The 18,849-nt window shown below is 38.1% G+C and overlaps 1 protein-coding gene across 2 annotated transcripts in view; it reads right to left on the bottom strand.

Annotated features, from left to right (window-relative positions):
- The window catches only part of LY75 (lymphocyte antigen 75), an 81,920-nt gene that overhangs the window by 17,693 nt on the left and 45,378 nt on the right, over positions 1-18,849 (bottom strand). For both annotated transcript variants that reach the window (XM_067472150.1, XM_060777697.2), the window contains exons 21-32: positions 18,519-18,655; positions 18,097-18,202; positions 16,146-16,306; positions 15,345-15,471; positions 13,372-13,598; positions 11,668-11,836; positions 10,730-10,897; positions 8,428-8,550; positions 5,835-6,029; positions 5,500-5,720; positions 3,987-4,161; positions 191-355 (exon numbers count right to left, since the gene is read on the bottom strand). In XM_067472150.1, coding sequence (XP_067328251.1) covers positions 191-355; positions 3,987-4,161; positions 5,500-5,720; positions 5,835-6,029; positions 8,428-8,550; positions 10,730-10,897; positions 11,668-11,836; positions 13,372-13,598; positions 15,345-15,471; positions 16,146-16,306; positions 18,097-18,202; positions 18,519-18,655 — 1,974 coding nt within the window. The remainder of the gene's footprint in view (positions 1-190; positions 356-3,986; positions 4,162-5,499; positions 5,721-5,834; positions 6,030-8,427; positions 8,551-10,729; positions 10,898-11,667; positions 11,837-13,371; positions 13,599-15,344; positions 15,472-16,145; positions 16,307-18,096; positions 18,203-18,518; positions 18,656-18,849) is intronic.

Raw genomic sequence — 18,849 nt, 5'->3', positions numbered from 1 at the left:
AATGGGAAGAAGATGAAAACTTTTCAAGAAAGTAACTTATTTCACTTTCATAAAAACCATTTATGGCAATACTTTAAAACAGCATTTCAATTAATACTGAAAACATTAATGCCACATCAAAATATTCCAAATGTCATGACTGCTTTTGAAAAAAATGACATGATATACATATATATATATTTGGACATACCAAGTTTCTTGCAGACATCTTTCGCAGCATCTGAGGTATACGTTGAGAAATTGTAAAATCCCATATCAAATGCATAGCAATGGTCTTTATATGGTATCCATTGTGATAATCCCCCAGTAGTCTTTGGACATTTTGTAGAACTTTCTGCTTGCTTTGACTCTATTTCTGTAAAAATACAAATATTATAATAGTCACACATGCAAAGAAATGATGGTTGATTCCTAGAGTCAATTCTGCATTCTGCATTCAGATAATGCAACTTTTGGCCCTCCAGTTGTTTTGGACTTTAACTCCCAATAATCCCAGCCAGTTTAACAGCTGTTAGGAACGGTGGGAGCTGAAGTTCAAACACCTTAAAGGTTGAGAACCACTGCTCTACTGCATCGATACTACGGGGCTTTCTTTCTCCTCTCTGGTTTGGCACATTTGAAGAAGACAAATAGGATGAAAATAGCTGAGCTGAAACGGCTTCTGTGTAAACACAGTGATACTCTCCAGGGGTCATGGTATCCACTGTGGTTTGGTTCCAGGCTGCCAAGGATACCAAAATATATGAATGTGTAAGTCCCATTATATACAGTGGCATAATAAAGAGGTGTCCCTTATATAAAACGGCAAAATATTTTCAAGCTGTAGAATTCATGGATGCAGAATCTGTGGAAATGAAGGGCTGACTATATGTTAATTGCTGTTTTCATATATAGAGTTTTCCTGGGATTTTATGTCAGTATTTGTCTGTCTTATGTTTGCCATTGTACATTGGAATCCCCTTGGGGAGATAAGGCGAAATACAAATAAAGTTGTATCATCATCAACATATGTAAGTCCTGCTGATTTGCAGAATCTTAACCGTTCAACTTAACCATTCAAGCCTGTTCATCCTGATCCCATGTCCTGTTCATCCTGCCATTCTATGGACATACAATATGAATGGGTTCCTGAATTAGTAAGCTCAAAAAATATTCCACTTACACAGAAAATAGAAAATAATAGAATTCAGCGTATAATTGTATAAACTTGTTATACTGTTCAATTTCACAGTAATCACAAACTATATTATATGAGTTTTTGTACAGTCACTCTGAAATGGTACTTACAAAGTTATAAACTTAGCACTTGTTTTCCTTAGAGATACAGCCTTGTTACTTAGTGGTATCTAATCTCTAAGGAGAACAAGTGTCAAATTTATAACTTTGTAAGTACCTTTAAATGTGTTTTAGCATATAATGTTTAATGGATATATTTGCAGCAAATGTTGATGTATATAATAAGTTTTAAGTTTATAACTTTGCAAGTATCTTCAAATGTATTTCAGTGTATGATGTTTTATATATATATATATATATATATATATATATATATATATATATATTCGCAGCAAATTTTGATCTATATAATAATTTTAGATGACCAGAGGAAGGCCTGGAGTAAGGCTGATTCATACTCAACTCGACATAAGAAGACACGTCTTTGATACCATTTCAGAGTGACTGCACAAAAACTCATATAATATTGTTTGTGATTACGATGAAATTGAACAGTATAACAAATGTATACAATTATATGCTGAATTCTATTATTTTCTATTTTCTGTATAAGTGGGATATTTATTCTATGGACATATTCATTGCTCCAACATCATAATGGCAACAGTGAATAGATCAGCTGCAACTGTGCTGTTTTTCTGGTGGAAGAGAGGGAGAAAGAAGTGTGTGCCAGTCTCTGCTTAGCTACTCCTTCTCCCTTCCCTCTCCCTCCCTCTGTCTCTCCAAGAGAGCTGACAGTGACCATCAGCTGCTTGGAAAGCAAACATGGCAGTGGGGTGTTCCAAGTTTTCATCAGGTATCCAATCTTTTTTTTTTTTGTATTCAAATATCTCTGGAGTACAGGCATTCTCCTATAACTCCTAGGCTCCTTCTACACTGCCCTATATCCCAGGATCTGATCCTAAATTATCGTTTATCTGGGATTATGTGGCATTAGAAACTCATATAAATCCAGTTCAAAGCAGATAACCTGGGATCTGATCTTGGGATATAAGGACAGTGGAAGGTGACTTTAATTTGGGGGAGGGTGGAGGTGGTTGTTTTGTAGCTATCCAGATCAGTATTAGCCTGATAGGATAAAGAAATACAGACACACACACACAGAGCATGTAGTTATTGTTATATTGTATTGAGATATTTATTTGTACTGTCTGAAAAAAATTATTGGCGGAGGCGGTGAAGTCTTATGGATATTGCCAATACACAAACTAACTACTTATACACATATTTTCCTGTATTAGAATAGGGTACTTCTCAATAAAATTGCACTAATTTTGGTGGTATTACCTTTCCATCAATATTGTATTTATTCCAAACATGTTACTCGGAAGATATGAAACCAGCACAGCTAAATAGGGGTCAGCAACCGCACAAGCTGTGTGTGTGTGGGGGGGGGGGGGATTTCACTTCCCAGCACCTCTCTGACAGGAAACTACAGGGAAGGAGATTCCACTTGAACATTAGGAAGAACTTCCTGTCTATGAGAGCTATTCAGCAGTGGAACTCTCTGCCCTGGAGTTTGGTGGAGGCTCCCTTCTTTGGAGGCAATGCGCTCTATGTGGGGCTGCCCTTGGAAGACGGCCCGGACATTCCAACTGGTCCAACGGGCAGCAGCCAGATTACTAACTGAAGCAACTTACAGGGAGCGGTCAACCCTTCTGTTTAAGGAGCTCCACTGGTTGCCATTTATTTTCCGGTCCCAATTCAGGGTGTAGGTTTTGACCTACAAAGCCCTGTACGGTTTGGGTCCTGCGCGAACGCATTTCCATCTATGAACCCATGCGACCTCTTCAATCTTCCAGAGAGGCCCTTCTCTCACTCCCGCCCTCATCACAAGCGTGACCTGTGGGGATGAGAGAGAGAGCCTTCTCTGTGGTGGCCCCTCGACTCTAGAATTCGCTCCCCAGAGATACTAGGCAAGTCCCCACCTGGCAATCTTCAGGAGGAGCCTGAAAACTTGGCTGTTCCAATGTGCCTTCAATAGTTGAATGTAAGATAATCCCTGACCAAACACTACATACAATGCCCTCAGAAGCACTTTATTTTCCAGTTGTGCAATTAAATCCATCCTCATCTCCCAGATTCCCTCCCTGATATTTTACATTGCCCTATCTCTCAGTGTTTTAAAATTTTTAATCTTTGAATTTGGCCCTGGCCACACTGATAGTTTTAGTGTCTTAATGTTTTGATTTTTTATTGTTGGGTTGCTTATTTACATTGGTTTTGTATTTTATGTTACTTTATTTTCTGATTTCTGTTGTGTTTTTGTGTTATTCTGTGTTTACTGCATTGATGGGCGTGGCCTCATGTAAGCCGCCCCAAGTCCCCTTGGGGAGATGGTGGTGGGGTATAAATAAAGTTGTTTTTATTATTATTATTATTATTATTATTATTATTATTATTATTATTATTAAACAGAGGCTGGATGGCCAGGGGGTGCTTTGAATGCGATTTTCCTGTTTCTTGGCAGAGGGTTGGACTAGATGGCCCATGAGGTCTCTTCCAACTATGATTCAAGATCACATCAGCAAATCTAAAGATGCCCTATAGGATGTGATGTCACTTCTGGTTGTGGCCCCAGGGATCTGCATGATGCCCACGAGCACAACTTTAGCCACCACTGTTCTCAAGGGACATGTTTAACATGAATAGAGGGGGGGGGGAGGGAATCTGATATCATAATTACTCTTGGTTTATAATACCGCAAGCCACATAATACACGGAAAAACACCACATAAATACAAACTCACTGTTAGGTGAGGAGTAGCAAATAGCACCATCAACTTGATTTGTGCATTTCATACGATTCCACATTCCTTTAGTGTCTAAGAGAAAACAGTTTCCAGGAGGAAGGGAATGCTCATACTCCCAGGGCTTGTAATCAAATGCACTTCCATCAGACCACTCAAAATCAGAATCACTTCCCTGGGGGAAAAGAGCAATACAGTTCAGGGATTTGCTTTCTGCAAATGTTAGGGCACATGACTTAGAACTGTTCCATTCCTACAGATGTTAAAGCTCATTTTCATGTAAGTGCTTTGACTGAATACAGTAAACCATCTAGTTTCCTGACACACACCATAGCCAAATGAATAAGCATTGGTTTAAGGACAAAGACCTTAGTGACAAAATTAAAGATTATTTCTTTAAAAGGAAGAAATAGCTAGTGTGAGACTGTATTTCTTTAGTCAGTATTTACTTATGTCATTTGTATGCCACTTTTCTCCAAAAATGGGACCCAAGACAGCTCCCGTAGACACGTAGTCAAAAAGCACAATTTTAAAATGATAAATAAAATATTCACAACAAAAAGCGCTCCCTGCTTATACATTAATAGTTTGCTTAAATAACAACACCTTTCCCTGCTGGCAAAAGGAAACCAAGGAGGAAAGGAAACTGGAGAGGGTGGGGGCAGCTACCTAGAAGGCTCTCCATTGTAGCCTTTCTGATGATTATGGAGGAAAACATTAACATGTATTAGTGAACTCTATTTTTATACTTGGAAGATGCAAGCAGCTTCAGTAAACTGCCTATCTAGCTCATCTTTGGATGACGATTTTAATTCTGATGATTTTAATCTGGCGAGCGGGTTCTTAATATATATTTAGAAATATTTTAATTTTACGGATGTATTTATTATGCATTTTAGATTATCTTTGGCATCGAATTGTTGCCTGTTTGGAAGCCGTTCTGAGTCTCCCCACGGGTATAAATATTTTAAATAATAAATAAATCTAAATCATACAGACACAGGCTGTCCAGTATACTGTTATCTCACCTCCATTCTTAACTATGAGTTGTATGTAAGTTGGCTATCTGTAACTAGGAGACGGCCTATAATGCGTAACAACGTGGGGGTAAAAAGGAAGTCTGCATTACAGGTAGATTAAGAAACCCATAGCTCTGAGTCTGCAAGACAGGGCTGTTGAGGCCAGCGTGTCCTGGAGGATTCTCATTTATAAGGTCATCATAAATCAAAGTCAACTTTACAGCAATTAACAAGAAGTCCATACATTCACATTGTTGATCCCAACTACAACAGGTCGACTAAGCAAATATTATATAAGTATTGATTTCATACAATACATATTTTTTCCAGTGGTTCTACTCTAGCTGGATTGACTTAGACCTAAACAGCAAAGTCAATACATGATTTAAGAAAAGGAAAGGGGTGGGGAGTGGGAGCAAAATAACTTCTATAAAGACATCGACATAGAGATGCATATATACATAATGACTATGAAAGCACAGATCAAAACTTACATTATGACTGGACAAACCAATCCATAGAGGAAATCCATCATTCTTCGCAATCGCTTCCATAAATACTTGCTCTGATTCACTGTGTATGCTGGCTAATTCACTTCCTTTTCTTTTGCATTCTTTCCATGCATCATACCAGCTGAGCTGTTTTTGAAGAACCCAATACGTATTGTTTCTATAGGGCAGTGCTGTAGGCAGCGGTGGTTTGTCCTCTTTGGGTTCTTTGTAAAGGGGAAAACAATGAATACATGTTATATATTTTCTTGAATATTTTCTTGAACCTATTTAGATGTATGTAAAATACTATTCAATCCAAAATTAGAGATAGTTCTTACCCATTTCTATTTTACAGACAAGGACACTATGTAAACTGAACTGCAGGTGTACCCAGTTTTCTGTATTGTTGTAAATATCCCAGAAGCCATCCAAGCTGACACCAGCAACAAAATTATTGCTCTTGACGGAAGGCCTTCCAAGTCTCCAGTTATTGTATGACAAGCGTGAGTCATCATACCACCTTAGAGTGTTGTCTGAGGAGGAATATACATCAAGTTAGGATACTGAGATCCACTGGTTGTATCTAAAATGGTGAAATTGCTGAAGAGATCTGTCCACTATGGACATTACTTGAGGATAATAGAAGTGGAAAGGTGAACCAATGAATTCCCATGGTTTGTGGCATGGTTTGTTCAAAGTGTTATTATTTTTGAGACACTATTTTTTTGGAAATTTCACTAATTCAAATTTAAGACCAGAAGAAAACAGATAAACACACCCGCACATGCCAACAAACACAAAGTCATAAACTATATGCACACAGACAAACATTCACAGACTTCCCATTGGATTGTGGCATGGTCTGTTCAAAGTATCATTATTTTAGAAACCCTTATCTTCTTGAGGGTTTTCCTAATTCAAATTTAGAGTAAGAAGAAACAAGATTAGCATGAACACACACACACAGTCATAAAATGCACACATACAAGCAAATATTCACAGATACATTCAGATCAGAGATTGACAGCAGGGATATGATCTTAAAACAGACTATGACTGTGGATCTTTGCAATTCAATCAGTTCTGGGGTCTGAACAATCACCTCTGGGTGACACCACACATTTCACAATAACAGTGATATCCTGTTTTGTTTATTCAAAAATAATTATGATTTACTTCCATTTAAAAGCCACTGAACACAGCAGGGCTTACTTTTAAGTGGACATGCAGCAGTCATCGACATCATAAAATTTAAGATAACTGCTTTTAAAATTATGGAAGACCCCAAAGCTAATGCCTCTGCAAACAAACAAAAGCCCTGAATATCTATAACAAACAGAATCTTGGGAGACACTAACAAGCTTAGCTGGCTCTGAACAATGTCATCTGCTGTTTTTGTTATGATATGGTAGTAAATGTCTTTGAAATAAAGATAAATTGGCCTACTAGTCCAATTTGGGAGAGCAGGGAAGGGCTTTGTTAGAAATATTTGTTTTTATTTTATTATCTTGCACCCAGTGCAGACTTCCTGTACTGTAGATTTTGTTGAACAAACAATTAGCAAAAACCAAATGTGTCTACATACTGAAAGTACTGGGAATGCAAAATGAAGATGAAAAAAAGTTATAGCATGATGGTTGTGTTTGGTCTCTGTAACGATGTCCCCAAAGAGTCCCAGTGGGGAAGCAATGTTGATCCATACCAACAATTAAAGGGTATTAGGGTTTTAAAATTACTTTTTGTCCAACCTCCAACAGGAGCAGGTCTTGGATAAAGCTAATGGCTTATCTGTACTCATTTAAGACCAGTTTAGTTTGAAGTATATTACATGACAACAGGCACAACTCACAGCAATATATTATTTCTGAGATAATCTAACTTCCTCCCAACTATTGGAGAATTGCTTCTAAACTCAAGAGGAAACTGAGAGGATGCCAGATGATTTCCACTATTAAGAACAGATAGTTCTTAATAGTGGAAATCCTTATGCTTTGATCCTGTGAATGTTGGCTTAACTGCAACAATAGCCCAGATAAGTAACAATAAATGAGATTCAAGCAGTGTTTCCTGACCTTTTTTGGACCAGGGACCACTTGACCAGGGACCACCCTCCAACATTAGTACCAAAAGAGTTATGAATCAGTTTTTGGTCAACTTTAGATGCAGTTTGATTATTTGGGGTGCTGATTCAGAAAATGGCATTGGATAGACTACATCAGCTCTAGTTTCTGATACAGAATATATGCCATTCAGTAGTTACTATCTGCTCACCCACATAAAACCATATTTAATAATCTAGAGCTGGTAGTAGTAATCTTTTGTGGGTAGTCAGCCTCTCACCTCCCGACACCCCATTGATTTGGCATTATAAGTGGGTTTTGTGAGACCAGTCGCTCTCATTGCTGCATGGTATCGAGGCAACGGTGTAGTAATGGTGAGGCTGCAGACCATATTTGCGGATCACTGGTGGTCCACGGACCACAGGATTAAAGATATTCACATCCCCCCAACCTTTACATAATCATAATCATCATCATATTCATCATCATCACGTGATATAGGCTGCATCTACACTGTAGAATGACTGCAGTTTGTCACCATTTTAATTGTCATGGCTCAATGCTGTAGAATCCTGTAGTTTGGTGAGGCACCAAAACTTTTGACAGAGAAGACTAAATCTGAAACTTGTGATCCCATAACATTGAGACGTGTAAATTAAAGTGCTACATTTTTTCAAACCAACTGAATCTGAAGAATCGTATCTAATATCTTGCATTTGACAATTGGAACTATTTAATATGAGTGTGGTATTGATTCCTGTAACAAATGTAAGCTGCCTGTAACATACGGTAATATTACCTTGTAGCTTTAGCTTTAAGTTTAAGGACGGCATGTTAGCCAAAGCAGAACTTCACAGGACTTTCAACTTACCATCTGCCTCATAAAGCAGGCCCAACCAGAGCCACTGAGCAAGGCCACTGAAAGCATGCAGCTGCTCAACAACAAAATTATTTTCTCCTTCATCCCTGATATTCAAGAGAGAGGCATTTATATCTGTTGAAACAAATCAGTGAATTAGTTGAGCAGGGGTTTATAGGAAGCTGTATGTGAAGAACAGGATACTATGTTTTAGCCACATGTTTGGTTTTACAACAAAATAATCTGCAATGACATTATTAAACGGAAGAGATCAGGTGCTCTCTTTGAATTAGATAGTAAGCATGTATTGTAATGGCAAGTACTGATTAAAGCATCTTATTGTATGTGTTGTCGAAGGCTTTCATGGGCAGAATCACTGTGTTGCTGTGAGTTTTCCAGGCTGTATGGCCATGTTCCAGAAGCATTTTCTCCTGACATTTTGCCCACATCTATGGCAGGCATCCTCATAGGTGGTAGGGTCTGTTGGAAACTAGGTTAGTGAAGTTTATATATCTGTAGAATATCCAGGGTGGGAGAAAGAAGTCTTGTCTGCTGGATTCTGGAAGCAAGTGTGACTGTTGCAATTGGCCACCTTGATTAGCATTATTTATTATTTATTAATTTAAAACATTTGTATTCTGCCCTTCTCACCCCGAAGGGGACTCAGGGCAGAGTACAGCATATATACGGTAAACACAAATTCATATACACATACATAAACATTAAAAACATGTATCAAAATATTAAAATACACCATTTAAAACTGTCCTAGTCATCTGCGTCAAATCTAATTGGTCTAGTAATCTTTCCTATTGTTGCTTTATTGAATAGCTTTGCAGCTTCAAAGACTGGCTGCTTCCTGCCTGGGGAAATCCTTTGTTGGGAGGTATTAGCTGGCTCTGACTGTTTCCTGTCTGGATTTCCCCATGCTTCTGAGAATTGTTCTTTATTTACTGTCCTGATTTTAGAGTTTTTCATGGTTTCCTCCTTTCTGTTGAAATTGTCCACTTGCCTAGTTTCCGACGGACCTCACAACCTCTGAGGATGCCTGCCATAGACGTGGTCAAAACGTCAGGAGAGAATGCTTCTGGAACATGGCCATACAGCCTGGAAAACTCACAGCAATTTTTGTCTATATTTTCAGACACAGTTTTTAGAAGTACATAGAAACAAACCACATGTATGGAAAAGTACTTCTATGCTCAATTCCAATATAAAATTTGCAAACTCTCTCTCTCTCTGTAGGTATATGAGTGAGTGTAGATACAAACATAGATATGATAACAGATAGTTGAGAATTAGCTTGCATGGCTTTCAAGGGGTTATAAACTAATTAATGGGGTATTTATCAACAGCTTTTATGATAGCTAAATGGATACTTCACATCAAAGGCAATATACCTTTAAATACTATTTGCAGGGGCTCTTTGGGGTTTGTTTGGCTTGCCTACAGGCATCTAATTGCTATTGCTGGGAGCAGGTTGCTGAATTAAATGGACCCTCTGCCAGATGCAGAAGGACTCCTTACATTTTTAATGTTCTGTCTTATCACACAAAGGCGCCTCCAGTTATTGTATATTGTGTTTCAATGGTAGTTTATAATTTGGATGCTTCTTCTGTGCAGTACTTGCAACAGAAGGACAGAAAAAGCCTTTTTTAAAAGATATGCTCACTTGAATTTAACCCAGCAAGGAAATGTTAATGTTAGCAGATTATAAACCCAGAGAGCAACAGATCGTTTTTGTTGCGATGTTTCTCAAATTTGCAGCCAAGAGAGTGCAAACAAGACCGGTGGGAACCACACACATTGTAGAAGTACTTTGCTCATGATATGCAAAACTTAATCTCCACAGCTTTGCAGATAACTATTCCTTCTCAAACATTGGTCACAGATTATTTTGGCCAAATAATAATGCATGGAAAAATGTTCATGCAACCTAGGTGATTTCCCAGTCCCAACTGCCCAATTCCCATGGCTTCGGTTCTACAAAAATCCAGTTCTGATAATGGAAATTATTGTCTTCTGTTTCCATGTATGGATGGTTTACCCTGTTGCACACATCCATGTGCTCATGTATATTACGTTATCAGTTACATTTATTTCATGCCTTTCTTCCAATGACTCAATGCAGCAAAAATTGTTCCTCTCACTTCAGCCCTTCTACTAACCCAATAATATTTGAAAATATTTATCTTGTCAGTGTATAGCTGGGTGGGAATTAGACACTGGAGAAAATAAGCAAAGTGCTTTCAGATCTAGGAACATTCAAAATGATAACAACACAGACAAAAAAAGTTAAATAGGAATTACTTACTCATCATCCTGCATAAGTGGTGGCCTTCACCTGATCTCAATCCACTCATTCTATTTTTTGTGATCAGAAATGTATAGCAATTGTTTCGAAATGCTACCCACGGTGTGTTCTTTATCTTATGGGGACAATGAACAGATTCATGGTATAATTCTGTTTTTTCAGTTTCATCTGGGGAAGAAAAGTTAAATTTCTTTAAGGGACGACATAAGTGTTTTCAAAATACAGTAAACTGATTCACTGAGAATTATGGATTTTTCCTCATTAACTTCAGAATAGAACATTTTAGGGACTATGTGATTTTTGCATGGTAAATGGAAATTTAGGAGATCACTAGGGCTGAAATAGACAAAAGACGGGAGATAATTTTTTAAACCAGTCTAGGGCTTGACTACACGAGCCAAAAACTCCAGGTTTAACATGAATACAAGGCTATTTGTCTTCACAGCACACAGATATTTCCAATATATTGGGATTTTTAAATGTTGAACCTTTCTCCAAGGGTTGGGATGTTTGGTGTTTTCCAACATATTTTTACAGTTTCAGTAAAAACACAATGATTCATATTAAAACACAACTAAAATTTAAAAAATACCATAATTAAACCCAACAAACCTTCACCAATACTATTTTTAGTTTAAATAAAAACACAATTATACACATTCAAATAGAAGTAAAATAAAATAATTAAAAAACACTAACCTTCACTAATATTATTTTAGTTTCAGTGAAAGCACAATTATACACATGAAAATAAATTCTCACTTCCTGTTGTCTCACCCCTGTTCTTAACTATGAGTCATTCGTAAGTTGGATGTTTGTAATGCAGGGACTGCTTGTATCTCAAAATATTTTATGTATCTAAAATATTTCAACAAAAACATTCCCAAAGCAGCCATTTAAATTCATGTAAGTAATGCTAGAATACAGAAGATTCCTACTTCCTGGCAAGTAGCAAACTGCGCCTGGCATTTCTGAGTAACATTCAGACGTTTTCCAGAATCCATCAGTATCCAAATATACACAGTTATCAAGCAAATCTGCATCGTCATTAGACCAGCGACTGAAACTAATATGTTTTCTGTCCAACCAATGGTAATGTATTCCGTCCTAGTCAAACAACAACAAAAAAGATATAAAGTTAGCACTCAAGGTAAAAATAAAAACCCAAAGCTAGAAATAAAGATATTTTACACATAAACTATTATATCTGTGAGAATCAATGTGGAATACTGGTTTGAGCACTGGACTATAAGTTTGTGAGATGAGGGTCTAATCCCTATTTGGCCATGGAAACCCACCAAGTGACATTGGCCAAGTCATACTTGCTTGGATAAGAGAGGAGGTGATGGCAAAGCTCTTAGAAACAATGTTTTGTTGAAGACTTTCATGGCTAGAATCACTGAGTTGCTGTGAGTTTTCCAGGCTGTATGGCCATGTTCCAGAAGCATTCTCTCCTGACATTTCACCCACATCTATGGCAGGCACCCTCAGAGGTAATGAGGTCTGTTGGAAACTAGGCAAGTGAGGTTTATATATCTGTGGAATGTCCAGTGTGGGAGAAAGAACTCCTGTCTGCTTGACAATTGGCCACCTTGATTAGAATTTAATGGCCTTGTAGCTTCAAAGGGCCAGTTGACACCTCCCAACAAAGGATCCCCCAGGCAGGAATTATCCAGGCTTTGAAGCTGCAAGGTCATTCAATGCTACTTAAGGAGGCTAATTGCAACATTCACACTTGCCTCAACCAGACAGGAGTTCTTTCTCCCACCCTGGACATTCCACAGATATATAAACCCCACTTGCCTAGTTTCCAACTGACTTCACGGTGCTGGGGGCAAAGGACAATATTGGTGTTAGTGACTGCAGCTCCTAACATGTCTGGAAATTGCCCACCCCTGTTAGAAAGCACGATCCTGATCTCTATTATCCGTGCTGCTATTTAAAAGGCCTGTAACATTATATTTACACATTTCAGCTCATCTCTGGCTCATATTTCCACAACTGGACAGATGATTTGGAATACAACTCCTGCCATTCATAGCCAACACAGGCTAGTTGTGGGAAGAGTAGTCCGATATATAAATTAAAGCTTTCTGACTCTAAATTACAGAACCTGGGTGTTTGTGGGATTGGATATGTGATGATATATGTGGGATTGTTTCCAAAAGGTGCCAAATATATTTGAACAAATCTTATAGGAATAAAAATATGTGAATTCCTTTGTTGTAAAATGCAATTTTACAAGCTTTGAATGTAAGTGATTTGACACATTTTGAGAGTTTTGATCTGTACGTAATATTCTGTTCCTCGCCAACAATGTTCTGCCACCTATAACTAATTATTCAGGGTTTTTTTTGGAAACAAACCACTTATCTGTAAATCTCTAGCTAATTATATTCAGTTATTTTTCTCACATTGATCTTAGTGCTTCCTGAGAAAAATGGGCACACTCTGTTCTCTCATGAGATTAAGAAAAAACTCAATGCACTTAATTTCCCAACTACTAGGTTTTTGCCTACTATGCAAAAGGAGCAACAATGATACCATCGGGCAACCGAAACAATTTAAAACTTCTCATATCCTCATATGTAGTACCATATCAGATACACACATGGCATGTTTGGAAAGGGAAAGAATCTTACATCTTTACTGGAGAGTCCAATCCACAGTGGGTAATTATAGCGGGCAGCTTGACTAGCAAGAAAAGCCTGCTGGAATTGTTCTGTAATGCTAACCAGCTGCATATTCTTCTGGAGGCACTCCTGCTGTGCATCAAACCACGTCAAGTTCTTCAGAAGTGCGGTGTATGTGACATTTCGATAGTTCCAGGTGACATTAAGCATTTGCTGCGTCTGGTTTTCTGCAGCCTCTAATGAAGAAACCAAAACAGTTGAACAGGACAAATGCTATCATTCGTCAAATAACTTATTTTTTTTAACAGCAACAATGGTTCCTTTAACTCTTGGATGAAGTTCAAGCTTTAAAAATATTTAGTAGCAATGCACATTTTCAGGGATATGGCAAGAAAAAGGACTGCAATGTCTAGCCAATTTATTACTTAAGAATATATTGAGCAATTGGAAGCATGCCACTGATTAATCAGCAAAGATCTTCTGCAAATAAACACATTTTAATACAAATAAATGTAAAGGAATGAGATAGCAAATATCATTGGGAAGCACTGTGAGAAAAAAGTCATACCTAATCTGAAATGTTGTGCCCCCTGCAACACATGTGTTTGTGTATTAGCAGCAAGTATATTTCTGAATACTTAGCATGAATTTTTTGTAGACTCAACAATTAATTGGTTACAGGACAACTGTGCACATGTCTAAAAAGGTATTTTCCCCTGACATTAAGCCTAGTCACATCTGACTCTGGGGGTTGGTGCTCATCTCCATTTCTAAGAGCCGGCATTGTCCATAGACACCTCCTAGGTCATATGGCTGGCATGACTGCATGGAGCACCATTACCTTCCCACAGAAGTGGTACCTATTGATCTACTCACACTTGCATGTTTTCGAACTGCTAGGTTGGCAGAACCTGGGCCTAACAGCGGGAGCTCACTCTGCTCCCCAGATTTGAACCGCTAACCTTTCGGTCAGTGAGTTCAGCAGCTCAGCAGTTTAACCCACTGTGCCACCATGGGGCCTGGTACATGTCTACTCAAAAGTAAATCTCACTGACTAAACTGGCATTGAAGATAGGAGATTAATTTAGATTCATTTATGACCACAGCCTAAAATATAGGATTGTACTAGAACTGCTCTCATACAAAACCATATAAAGCATTAAAAAAATTACAATCAATACATATAATGAACTGCCATTTCCTTATCTGGCTTACAGCTATTTGTGAGAACAGCCATTCAATTATTTCTGGCCCACACATGTTAAAAGTATTTTGCTTTGCTATCAGTGCATGTAGTACCATATCTGGTACACACAGAAGATGTTTATGATTGAACTGGGGCAGCTGACTAAAATAAAGAACAGAAGAAGTACTGAAATAGTGATCATAGGCACTATGAACGTATTATTATATCACTGTAAGGATGCTTTTCATACGAGGATTTAGAGACGTAATTTGCAAACACACATGACTGCCCTACCAGGTTGGTTGATACATTTCAGGTAGCTCAAATGCAGATGCTTGCAGACTTAAAAGTGCTATGTAAAACAGGAATGGAAAGCACGGCTTTCCAGATGTTTACTACAATCCTCATAACATTGGGACTGATGGGAGTTGCTACCCAACAAGATTTGATGATATAAAAAGTACATGAGCTGTGTCTTAGGGTGCATCTACACTGTAGAATTAATGCAGTTTGAGAGCACTTCAGCTGCTGGTTCAATTCTATGAGATCCTGGAAGTTCTAAATTGGCGAGACACCAGAAAAGGCTAAAGACTTTGAAAAACATACAACTCCCATAATTCCATAGCATTGCATCATGGTAATTAAAGTGGTGTTCAACTACATCATTTCAACAGTATAGACACACCCTTAGAATTGAGGCTGCAGGTAGTCAGAGGATCAGGCCATTTGCCAAGATCAGCACAGATTTATTAGGTTTGTGAATATGTGGATGTTCACTAGGGTTGCTCAGTCTTACCTGCCTCTCGTTGGCAGATGGATACAGAATTGATGTCAGCACAGGAAGTGAAGTTCCAGGTTCCCACATGAGAATTGAGATTGTTAAGCAAAACACCACATTGGGCGTTCACTTCCGCATCAAAAAACTAAACAGGAAAAAGAAGGTGGGATGATACAAGTTGATCAATAATCCTAGGATGTGTCACAGTGGACTATGAACTATCTTAGTATGTGTCACGATGGACTGTTGTCACGGATATAGTTATATTGCTAGTTAAAGAATCCCCTAAACAAATAACACATTTAATGATTTGACTAATGCAACTATGTTCTCCTATCAATTGACAATTTCACACCTTCCCCTGAACAAATCTCTGGAGTGAGAGGTAGAAACAATAGTGTCTCATTTTCTTATGACACTGGCAAAGCAGAGAAGGGCGAAAGTCTGAAGCTCATGTACATAGGGCTAAGTATCCAAACAATGGTTACATTCAATTCTAGCCACTGTTGTGTGAAATGGAACTAAATAAATTATTGTTTTGTTTTACCATTACATCGAGATTTCTAAATAGATGTTTTTAGGTTTCGCTTTGTGTTTTTTTTTAAAAAAAATCATATTTATTCTCATAATTTTAGAAGAAATAAACTACTAGTTGAAAAATGATCTGATTGGCACTGATTGACTCTGCTTCTATAGAGGCACAAAACCACCGATTAAAAATGTAAAAAGTCTGAATGGATTTTACTTTTTAAAATATATAACCAAATCATAGGGAAAAGCTTACAAGGAGAGAGAAAAAGAAGAATCTCAGCAACTTACATCTAGATTAACCCTCCTTAGCCTGCCTTGAAGCAATGGGTGGAAATTGCTATATTCTAGAGGGCTTCCATCTACCCATTTATTTTCACGTGACTGAAGCTGAAGGCGCAGACCAATCCAAATATTTTGGGGTAAGCCAGGAAGCAAGGAGGTTATAAAATCTGTAAGGCAGAAGACAAATACTTTCATATTAGGATCAGACAGTCTCCCTTGTATAGGGAGAACAACAATGGTTAGATTAGCGAGTTAGCTGGACAGGGAAGGAAAGAAAATCACCTCATTTGGAACGCAAATACAAAAAAGAAAAGAAAAGAAAAACAAAGGGGTCCAAGAGCAAATCAAGCCTGAACTCTCACTAAAATGACTTAACCAAGCCTGTCATACTTTGGGCAGATAATGAGATGGCATGATTCAGTGGAAAAGACAATAATGTTCAGTTAAATGGAACAGAATAGGAAAAAAGATAGATCATGATGTCAGGTGGATTGACTCAGTCAACAATGCCATAGCTCTTGAGTTTGCAAGACCTGAATGAATCTCTCATTTGTAGGGTTACCGTAAGTAAAAGTTGACCTGACTAAAAATAACAAGAATAAATGAGATTACAAGTGTGCTAATTTACTATAAATTCATTATTAGTCAACTACAATTTTGTTTTACTGATGAATCATAAATCCTCATGCAGACGATTTACTAAGCATTTTCAATACAATATTAGCACACATGTCCTTCAGCTACAAATGGAAGCAATTCTGAATCTGCCTGAATTGTTTTCTCCTTCAACATCTAATAAATAATTCACTTTATTTATATTCCATTTAATCTCCCTGGAGGGTCTCAGAGCGGTTTACATTACTTTTTTTTTTTTTGGTCGTGTCAGGAGCGATGTGAGAAACTGCAAGTCGCTTCTGGTGTGAGAGAATTGGCCATCTGCAAGGACGTTGCCCAGGGGATGCCCAGATGATTTCATGTTTTTATCATCTTTGTGGGAGGCTTCTCTCATGCCCCCGCATGAGGAGCTGGAGCTGATAGAAGGAGCTCATCCGCCTCTCCCCGAATTTGAACCTGCGACCTGTCGGTCTTCAGTCCTGTCGGCACAGGGGTTTAACCCACTGTGCCACCGGGGGCTCCAGTACATATTAGGCAAACATTCAATGCAATTTTACACGAACAATGACATACAATGCACAGATTTCCATCTCTGCTGTCTGGAAGCAATGCTCAACTTCTGGCCACGCCGAAGGAGCCTGCTGTCTGCAGACATCTCTGATATTTTTGCTGGCATGTCTGCATGTGGTGCCCTTTTTATCTTCCTGCCAAGCATTGCATGCTTTTGAACTGCTAGGTGGGCAAAAGCTAGGACTGACAGTTGAGAGCTCACCCCAACTCGCATCTTCAAATTGTTGACCCTCGGGTCAGCAGCCTTTCCTGCAGCTAGTAGCTTTAACTGCTGTGCTACCACGACCCCTTTCCCCTCAATTATTTCCATGGTAAAAATGCTGCTCAGTTTGCAATACTTCACCTGAATTTTTAGTGGGCACCAGAACTGGTGCTGGTGCTCACTGAGGATCATCTGAATTTCAGGATCCATATTTGCTAATTTTCAATATTTCCCTTCCTTTCAGGACTCATGTTTAATAATTTACATGACTAAGTGAGATCAGACAAGGTCACTCTCGATTTTTCCTTTCTTGGTTCCAGATTAATTTAACTTCTTTTCAACATAAACTGTCATGCTTATGCATGTCTTCTTTGCCATACACAACTGCACAGAGGCCACTGAGAGACATTTCTCACTAAACCAGAGCTCGCCAAACACTTCGTGTTGGTGGCACACTTTTTAGACATAACTGTCTTATGGATAGAAATGCACTGTATCTCAGGTATCAAAGCATATCAATTCTTCTATAACTGAGCCATGTTTTGTAAGAAACAGACATAATTATTTTACCTTGTTCAGCTTGATTTCTGATGGAAGGAAGCAGGCCTCCAAATGCATTGCAATATTCATTTGCCTCTTTAAATTTTAAATCTCGAGAAGGCACTATCTGAAAACACTGAGAGAAGGGGGAAAAATTAAACCATGCTTAAAGCTCTTAGTATATATTTTAGGTATGTAAATCTAGCTAGTTCAAGCATGGTTTGCACACCTAGAAGGGCACACTGATACCTGTTGTGCTAGTGTGTAAATAATACCTTAATACAAAGCATCATTTACACAGCACCACAAAAACAAGGAAATAAAAGTAATTTACAAAAGTCTTAATTGCTGCAGCTGAACTTGATCAAATTCCAATCAAATTGGTTAGAAACTCATACACAGACATTATGGTTTGAAAGAGAGAGAAAAAAGACAAAATTCCTCTTTTTTACCTTGTTGAGAAAACTATGCCACTTTTCAGGACACTTTCTCTGAGGTGGCTTATAACTAGGATCGTGTGTCTCCAGAAGTGACGTATTGTATTTTTCACAGATGAAGGGAAGTTTTGTATTGCAGCTTATAATGTTGTCTGCAGGATTCACAAATAGAAAAAATGGAACAATATTCCTGTTACTTATACTGAAGGAGAAAAAAAAAACACATTCTAGATCTAGCAGACACTTACTAAGTGAAGGACTCAAGCTAAGAAATAGAACACAAGCTTTATATAAAGAGCCAGGTTCAACCCACAACATCTCCAGTTAAACAAGCTTATAAGTTGAG

Source organism: Anolis sagrei, chromosome 1 (genome assembly GCF_037176765.1).
Source record: "Anolis sagrei isolate rAnoSag1 chromosome 1, rAnoSag1.mat, whole genome shotgun sequence".
NCBI lineage: Eukaryota > Metazoa > Chordata > Lepidosauria > Squamata > Dactyloidae > Anolis > Anolis sagrei.
The sequence above is the reverse complement of the archived record's forward strand: the minus strand, read 5'-3'. Positions and strand labels throughout refer to the sequence as shown.